Source organism: Solanum pennellii, chromosome 8, assembly GCF_001406875.1.
Source record: "Solanum pennellii chromosome 8, SPENNV200".
NCBI classification, from domain to species: Eukaryota; Viridiplantae; Streptophyta; class Magnoliopsida; order Solanales; family Solanaceae; genus Solanum; species Solanum pennellii.
The window spans coordinates 2,131,766-2,141,425 of record NC_028644.1 but is presented as its reverse complement, the minus strand read 5'-3'; the positions used below and the strand labels follow the sequence as shown (position 1 = coordinate 2,141,425).

The window sequence follows — 9,660 nt, the reverse complement described above, 5'->3', positions numbered from 1 at the left end:
GGGGGGTATATTTTGTGTGATAAGAGACAGGAAAGGTTTTCCATCTTCATTGACCACACTTCACTGCTTACCACCAAAGTGAAAAGATTCCGAGCAGTATACTATGACGACGAGCAAAACTTGGTATATATACATCTTGTTGCGTCACAGGTCTACTTCTTGAAGGTCATCACTGAAACTGCCACCATTCGTTGAGGAATGCATCGAATTAGCATCACTGGGCATGAATGAAGACGGAGGCATACTCAATCTAGAGCCTGGTGGTTTTATTTCAGATCTATTAGGGGAAAAAGCATCAGGAAAGCTGCCACTCCATGATGCAGTTCGCCGAGAGTTAGCTGATAGAGAGCTAGCAACAGCTCCTTTATTGGAGAGGTTGTCCATGCTTGCAAACCTTTGCATAGGCGCAGCGCTTGATGTTGGTGCAGGGAAATGGATCGGTCCATTAACAGCAGAAACTGAATCACTCTCACTATTACTTGAAGTTTCTTGCTCATTGGAAGTACTGTTTCCCGTCTCTTCAACAGGGGACATCGGTGCAGGGACAAAAAACTTGGCATTGCCAGCAGTAGCAGGCTTTATGGAAGGTACAGAAGGCGACTGGAATAGATTGGTTGGGTTACCACCACCTTTGTTGAATGTGTCAACGTACCTGCCAAAAGAAGGAAGAGAAGCCAGTCAGGTTTCTCTATTTTGAGTTATAGAGGAGAGAGCATCACACGCACTTAAAATCTTTCAATGACCTATCAACAAATTTTCTAGATTAAAGCCCTTGTACATGGTCATATGAAGTAGTAATAAATGTATGTTCAAACCTTTGAAAACATTGCTTCAGCATCACTTTCAGTGATAAGGATTGATTCTTATGTTATAGAGCCAGTCAACTCAATTTTATCATGGTGCCACCATAACTAATAGAGGAAAGAAATACTGCTTAATACTTTTATTTTTTGGGATCAGTGTCTTATCAGATACATGTTTTCACACTAAAAATTATTAGTTTGATGCATAGGAGCTTTATCAAGTATTTACTCTCACCATTTTAAAATCCTCTTTCAGAATCGGACGAACTAAGTACAACAAGGGCTGTTTAGCTTAAGCCAACCCAAAAGGTTCAATCAGATGGGTGATAACCTTTTTTATAGCTTGTCCAAAGATGTCACTAACCATATTAGGTCTCTATTAGTCCACTTTTTTATAGGTCTACTGGTCAAATCATATCATCGGAAATAATTATCATGCCAAAATCACTTGCCTTGACCGGACACCCATACGACCACGAGCAGAGAATTGGTTGGAAGTAGGTGGAAGAGGTGGAATTCCAGCACCATCAGCAGCAGAAGTTGGACTCTTCATTTCCGGAAACCCATTGTTGCATATAGAACTTTCACTTTTTAATACACTCTTCACATTATAATCTGGCGCTCCATTCTGGAAAGCAGCAGCGGTTGGTGGGGGTGCAAGGGGTGGTTCCGCATCAGGAAGTGCTGCTCCTTCCTCTACCCATCTTTTAAGGTTTTCATCATAATAAAATTTATTTGAATCACCCAATTTTGCCTACAAGGGATCAAGAGACAAAAGGAAAGAAGTGTCGACATCAAATTTTGTGAGGACTACAATCTAGAAAACGACAAAGATGAGAGAAAAATAAATATCTACCTGACGGCCTTGACGGGGTTTGAGCACTAATCCAACAGTTTTATGGAGAAGCTGGGAACCAAAGCTAAAGCGACGAAACCGTGATGTCCCGCCAGCTCCTGATGCATCGCTTCCTGTGTTACTTGAGCTTGCTTCCTTTGATGAGTCAACCTGATCCAACACAAATTCATACAAACCCCTCTTTTCAAACCAGACAGGATAGATCCAGGCAACGTAATATTTACAAAGAAATAGGATAAGCCACCTGTCTTGGAGTTCTTCCAATGTCAGGCTCTGAAACACTTCTATTGTGCATTGTCATTCTACCGCTATCAGCTGCCCATTCACTTATTCGCTCCACAGACGACGAGGGGATCAGTGATGACATTGCCATGGTTGATTGACTACTTGAGACTCTAGGCCCCGCAAACTGATGATGATGTTCACTCCCTTGGGAACTGCCATTTGTTGGCATTGGCGGTGGTAAGCCCCCAACAACACGATGAGCCGTGCTATCAAAAAGATTCAGTAATTTACCAACCAATTTCGCAGGAGCCAAATTTGTAGAGAACCCTCCCTGTATGCAGAAAGTTCCACAATAAATATCTCTGAGACAATCATCCAACATAGATGAGTGAGAGGATAGAGAGGTACCTGTTGGTGAGTTTTAATCCTTTCCTCAAGAGACGACACTAACTGTCTCAGTGTTTCAGTCTCAGGGGTTCGGCCAGTTTTAAGTGATTTCGACAATGCTTGACAGTACCTAAAATTAAAAATGTTAAGGAACCAGCTGAAAGGATCTCAAGTAACATGCTGAACCAAAAACTTGTATCTTACTTTAATGCGTCTGATATCCTCCCAACTTCAGCTAGCATGTGTGCATACACAAGTTTATATGGTTGAAAAGGAGGGAGAATAAATTGAGAATTCCCCAGCACCTTTGAGTATTCATAAATCTCTGTCCTCTGTCAATACAAGCATTTAATCAGTCAAGCGATAAACCTGTGTTAACCAGTAGCACATAACATGAGAATATGATGGTTATGGCACAAGATGTTTCACATTTCTTCATATGACTAAAAATGCACAAAAACTAGAGGTCAGCAGCACCTGAATAGCCTCTGGACTAGCATAAGTTCGTGGGAATTTCAAGTGATCTGCGCCCACAAGACACAATCTTGCAGTATCTGAATATTGCTCAAAGTTTGCTTCAGCCACCAGATAGCAAATGTGTGCAGCAACAATCTAGATCAATTTTTCACGAATGTATGTAAGAAGCAGACAACAAAACCAAATGCAATTCACTGAATGAGAGTAATATAAACATAAAAACATGGCACAAGACATACATCACTCCTCTCTTTCCACAAACAATCGCCAAGATGAATAAGCACCAGTTCGTCATCCTTCGTTCTGTTTGCAGTAATAACAGCCAAATTCTCTTCCCAGTCATCCAGCATGATATTAGCACCAAACTAGGACAAAGAGAAGAAATCAAAATAAGGTAATAATCCAAAGAAAGTTTATCTAAAACTTCAATAAGCAATAAAGTAGGGAGGAAAAAAACTTAAACTCAACGTCTAGAGTCTAGACATAACTCCCTCCAAGGAAACGGGAAAAAGAAAGAGGGATCCACTTACGATCTATGGTGTTACGTAATAAAACAACCAAGCTCAATATGTCAAAACATAAAGATGGACTACAAAATGACATTCACGAACAATCACCATGGTTAAGGTAGCTATTAAGGTTCTGCACATCTGACAGAACCAATGACCCCACCTGATTCATCATCAAAACTCTGGACGTCTGATGGAACAGTACCCACATCTAACTTTTTTTAAATAACAGTGCTGTCCACCGTACACACACTTCGACTATTCCACCTGGTACCTAGTACCTACTACTTCCCAACATCATAGGTACCGAGTGACTCGGTTTGCCTAGCCTGAGGAGGGTGCAAAGAACTTGTGTAGTCCTTTTCTTTTCTTTTCTTGTCAGTGCTGTGATTTGAACCCCAATGCCCACACCCAACTTATCTCCAACCAAACAGAAGTACTTGTACTTCAAAAGAGCAGCCTTAATGAAATTCCAATGATCAAAAAATACGAAACTATGCACCATTCCCTTTTTAATCACTATTTACTTTTCGGTGTGCCCTAAAATATCTTCATAATTCTTTTTGATCAAGCTTTAAAAGTTAAAGGATGATTATGATACTATGGTTATAACTGCAGAACAGATTATCAAAATGATATACTCTAAAAAAAAGAAGATACAAGAGTATGTCAATGGCAGCAAATAAGCTAATGAAACTAACTGCTTGTAACAAGTTATGAACACAAAACCTGTGCAGGCTGTTGAACCGCATTTACACCAGGCATGCCACTTTGAGAAGTAGATTCTACAGAAAAGACATCAGCCGGTTGACCAGCAATTAATAGGCACAGTGTCCGCAAAGGTGACCCTGCAGCTAACTGTTGAAGTGCCATTTGCTTCACCGTTTCTACATAGAACTACAATTATGCATGAAATCAAAAATATATTGATAGAAATACAAACACACACACACACACACATGTATAATTGAGACATAGAGAGAGAGAGAGAGAGAGAAGAGGCTGGGTGACAAAGGGAAACTAAGAACTAGACAAACCTGATCACCAAGTTGTGCAGCAAGAACAAGAGCTGGTCCCCACAACTGCCCCTCTTGTGCACATTGTAATGCTTCTTTCTTTCTTCCAGATACTAGAAGACTTTGAACCTCAGAAGCCGTAGTCTAGAGCAAGTAACGAGAATGGTTGGCTGATCTAGCAAACAATCAAAATAACAACTAAGAACAGAAAGTTGCACAAGATACTGTACCCGCATCTGTCCTTCAGAAGGCAATTGCTGCAAGCACTGGGCAACAGTGCCATATTGATTGAATTGCATCCCGTTCCTCTTCACAGAAGCAAACAATTTGGCTACCGCTGTTTCTGGAACATCACTTTCCTGTTAAAGTAGCAGAACCAAATTAGCAACAGCTACTAAGTTTGTTGATTTTGGTTAAAATAAAATTAGACAAACTATTTTCACGCTATCAAGCTAGATGATTGTACAAAATGAAAAATCTAAAATGCATTAAAAAAAGGAAGACATACCTTTACGTACTTTCTTTTGACAAGGTAAAAAGGGAACACAAAAAAGCAAGCTTAGCAAACTTCGGCAAGTTTAGCCAAATATTGTGAAGAGAATAAATTACATAAATTCATCAAAAATGTAACAGCTAGAACATCAATACTCTTTCCTAGTTTGTAAAAGGTATTACAGTACCACAAGCTACGGTGTTAATTCTAACAAAAGATTTCTTCAAATGACAATTGACTCAAGGCTTCATGTATTTCTGTAGTTTAAATCAAAGAAACACATCCCCCCAAATTCCTCCAGAGTTCAGAGCCCAATATCTAACCTACTTCATAGCTCTGCTCACATGGTGATGCGAGCTCCTAATTATAATTTCTTCTCTCTTGGTTATTATATGTGGGGCAGTGCTATTACTACCACTACTATTTATTTGTTTAACTGCAGTCAACATCCACTATTGGATTTTCTTTCTTGTTTTCTATCCAATGCTCTCATCATTTAGGGAAGAGAAGCCAGTTGAATTTCTTAAACTTGGGGGAGATGCACCACCCCGTAGGTGATCAAGTCAAACAATAAAAATATAGAAATTACAAAGGATATGTTAGACCCAAAACATGTAAGACACATAAGAAACCATAAAAGTTAGAATGTGTTGATACCATAAGTTTTCGAATCCAACTAAAGCAAGACCAGGTTAGATGGAGATACCAATGGGCAATATGAGTGAAAGGAGTTTATATGCCTAAAAAGGCAACACAAACAGAAAACAGAAGGCAGTGAATAAAACTGTACTTAGTTGGACCAGAGCTTGATTTAAACAACAGTTCATTTTGAAAGTTTAAACAAATAATCAATAACTATATACAGGCATGTTACTCCTACAAATTTTCAAATCTTACCTTCAACACAGCCTCACTACCAAACGGAGAACGGAGTTTGCCATAATATTGACATGCTATTTTTAGCAATGACAGAAGCAACCTCAAAACTTCGCCTTTCCTGTAATCCATGTCAGGAGATTCAGAGTTTGAAATCCTCTCATCCATCCATTTATTCAACTCCTTGATACTGGGACTACCACCAACTAGTGGACCAAGGAATGATTGTCGGCACAGAGCTCGGGTATAGTCGCATGTCCCCATCGCAAGACTTGAACTGTCAACTCTCTCAGAGACAACATCCATCAAACTGAGCAAAGATATTGAACCTCCTACAGGATTCTTTAGCAACCATGCACAAATACTTCCAATCATCAGTAAGAGTACTGCAACCCAAAACATTGGGGAAAGACAAAAATAATATAAATAATTGACACAAACCTGACTTCCAAAGGATGAGTTTCCAGAAGAACTATAATCTTTCATCACAATCAATTTTCCACCAAAACCAAAAGAAACCAAAGCATGTGGTGGGCGGCCAGCAGATGATCTTCCTACAGTGGGAGCTTGACCAAACTGCTGGCTACTCTGAAATGCTTGCTGGGAATAATTGGCTGTAGTTTGAGTCCCATAATAATCATTTGAGGCATGCTTCTGCTCATGTTGCTGGAGTGTTGGCTGACTAAATTGATGACTGAAACCCCCACCAGGGAGAAAACGTTGGTCATTTTGATTTAGAATTGCTTTTGCATTGTATGGAACTGTTCCCTCATAATGATTAGATATTTGACTATTAAAATGACTGCTTGCCGAAAAATCTTGGTTGTAGTGCTTCTCTAATTGCTGGTTCCCACTATATTCTGACATATGGTTACTCTTTGCAGCATTTTCATTTTGTGACATATTTGAGCTATACTGATTGTAATTACCTAGAGTGCCAGACCAGTTGTAATCTCCTCCGCTGCTGCTAAACCCTTGAAATCTACTATTGTCATTGTGCCCGTATGCACCGTAATCCCTTTGATCATTATTGTAAGAGGAAGTCTGCACTGAAGCCAAACCATTCTGATCCAGCTGGCTCTCACCTTGAACAGTTGATTGAGCAGACGATGTGTAGCTCTCCAGAGAGCGCCATTCAAGTGCAACTGTATCATAATACCAATCAGGGTACTGAGGATCAAAAACCATATGTGACGGATACCCATTGTTAAGTTGTGAGGCTTGATTCCAGTCAGTCGTGACACCACCTGCATCACTAGCCAGTGACACCTGATTCCAGTCAGTCACAGCGCTTGTATTGTCACTAGCCTGGATCCAGTTTGTCACATTCTCAGTAGAACTGTTTACCTGCAAACCCTGATTCCAATTAGTGACACTCCCAGTTGTACCACTCTCAGCTGCATTACCAGAAACAGACTGAGCAGCTTTCTGTTGGTACAAAACCTCTGACGTTCCATCAGAAACCAAACTAGAATCAGTACTTCCTTGTACATTAGCTCCTGATTCATAATTATCAACCTGATACCACTGCCCAGTACTTGTGTCATACTTCCATCCTGGATAAAGATTTTCCCAATACTGACTACTATTTAGATCGTGTCCATCTGTAACTTGTTCTGTGGTAGCATCATGGGCGTAACTATCCTGACCCTGTGTTAACGAACTAGTATTCTCCAAATACTGTGTTTCATGAACTTGTTTTTTGTCATGAACCTGTTCCGCTGGCGAAATTGACCCTTTATTCACATTCTCACCAACATCTCCCGTTGTATCACCGTTTTTATCACCCAATTCACTGAAAAAGTCCACATAGGATCCGAACCCAGAAGCATCATTTGTAACTGGATCAGCATGGAAAGCACTCCATCCAACTTCCTTCACACCCGAATTGCTCGATCCACTGGCGTGATTCTCCGTCTTACCATCAGTTACCTCAGTCTCCAAATTACCATTGCTGGACTCAAGTAATCCATCTGACCTCACAGAAGTCAATGACACTAAAGAACCACTACTCTTCTCTCCATTCCCCTCAACTACCAAACCCGGTTTAGCATTGCTATCATCACTTTTATCTACTTTCTCCCCTTCCTTCTTCCCAGTTTCAACTCCACTATCGACATCATCACTTATACTGAGATCAGCAAAGGCTTTAACCTCATCAGATTCATTTCCATCATCATACACCGAGCTCGCACTCGCACCCGCAACCAAACCCGTTGACGATGTAGCTACCTTAAAACCAACATCATCATCATCATCATCATTAACCAATTTATCAAAAAAATCCTCATCCGTCTGATCCTCCACTAGAAATGGAGGATACGAAGCCATCTAACTACTCAATACAATCCTAACCCTAATTAATCCTAACAAAATTCCGCTAAATCAAACTTCAAAATCGAGCTAACAAGTACAAGATCGGACCTCAAAACTTCAATTAATTGCAAAAAAACAACAACTTCTGCATTGAATTGAAGCAAAACACGGCAAGATCTTAAGTTTTTCGCCGGATCTCAACAACACCAAAATCAAACCCAAAAAATCGTCGAAAATTGGGATATTGTTCGATTGAATTCAACACATCAGAATTGTAAAAACAAACCGAAAATTAATGCATGAAGTAATTAACTTACAGATCGAAGAAGCAAATTTCTCTGACGATATATATTTTTTCTATATATATTACTATATTATTATACACGTGTATGTATATGTAAATGGTGTTCTATATAGAAAAAACATAGTCCAACTCACAAAATACTTATACTGTACCTAATATTTTTATTTTTTTTAGCGATATTTATATTAAAATCCGAGTAAAATTAAATTTAAGAGGGAAATTTCATGTTGAAAGTGAAATATTTATATATCACATTTTGTTTATTTCATTTTGTATAGCAAATTGTTATTTTTATATGTTGATTGACTCTTATATTTTAAATATATTGAGAAGATTGATATATCATATTTTGATTATTTAACGTAAAATATTTAACATATATACCCTAATTATTTTATCAACACATAAAATATTTAAATTTTTATCAACACATAAAATATTTAATGTATATACCCTAATTATTTTAATTTCCTATTTAATGCTTGATATTCTCACTAAAACTTGATTGAAATTCTATTTTTCGGAGAAAAAACTTGAATTGAGAATATAATGTTACATATCATATCTTGTTTGCTCATTTTATGGAGCATTTTTTTTCCACACATTGATACATAATAATTATATTTATATTTTATACATAGTTATAATATTTTAATTTTTTTCATTTTTTATCTGTTTTATTGAAATTCGATCAAATTCAAATTTGTAAAAGAAAATCTCACACTAAAATATAGCATTGGTGTAAATTTTTTTTCTCTATATCTTTTTTTTCATGGTGTGTAGCAATTTTATAATTACACAAATTAAATTCTTGTTTTATTTTTTTCTCAAACATTTTTTAATAGTTTCAAAATTTAATTCTGATTTTTATTTTTATCATAATACATTTCAATCCGTTTGCTAATATGTTAATTTCAATTACATAAAAATCATTTAGTTCCACCACTCCAATTGATAGTAAAAAATACGACATTATTTGACTTTAATGTTCTAAATTAAAGTTAAAAAAAAACTACATATATCACGTGATTAAATCAAAATAATTAATAATGTAACAAATGTGTTATTCAAATTTATTTATTAATATTATTTACCACAAACTTTATTTACCTTTATTGAACTTGTGTATAGGCCATTCTTATCAATATTTTTGTTTTCACTTAACCACATCATATTAATTGCAACAATGAGTTTAACAAATAATTATATGCAAATTGTCACATATTTTTCTACTAGGTCTACATATTTACATTTATTTATTTAAATAAAACCCATTTGTCTTTACATGAATAAAAAATAAAAAGTGAGGGAGTGTCAATGAAGTGGGGCTATTATTTGACATGTTGCCAACTTGCCATGCAATGCAACAACCTGTCTCTTTTGTTTGTACCACTCTAA

The 9,660-nt window shown here is 37.3% G+C and overlaps 1 protein-coding gene across 1 annotated transcript; it reads right to left on the bottom strand.

Annotated features, from left to right (window-relative positions):
• Nucleotides 1-5: 5 nt before the first annotated feature.
• On the bottom strand, nucleotides 6-8,361 carry LOC107028472 (protein transport protein SEC16B homolog). The gene is made up of 13 exons (XM_015229548.2): nucleotides 6,084-8,361; nucleotides 5,664-5,984; nucleotides 4,504-4,632; nucleotides 4,295-4,417; nucleotides 3,987-4,154; nucleotides 2,988-3,113; nucleotides 2,749-2,883; nucleotides 2,476-2,603; nucleotides 2,293-2,401; nucleotides 1,904-2,215; nucleotides 1,660-1,809; nucleotides 1,256-1,557; nucleotides 6-652 (listed from the first exon to the last, which is right to left on the bottom strand). Exons 1-13 carry the CDS (start codon nucleotides 7,971-7,973, stop codon nucleotides 145-147), a joined length of 4,401 nt encoding a protein of 1,466 aa, XP_015085034.1. The 5' UTR covers nucleotides 7,974-8,361; the 3' UTR covers nucleotides 6-144.
• Between the last annotated feature and the right edge of the window lie 1,299 nt (nucleotides 8,362-9,660).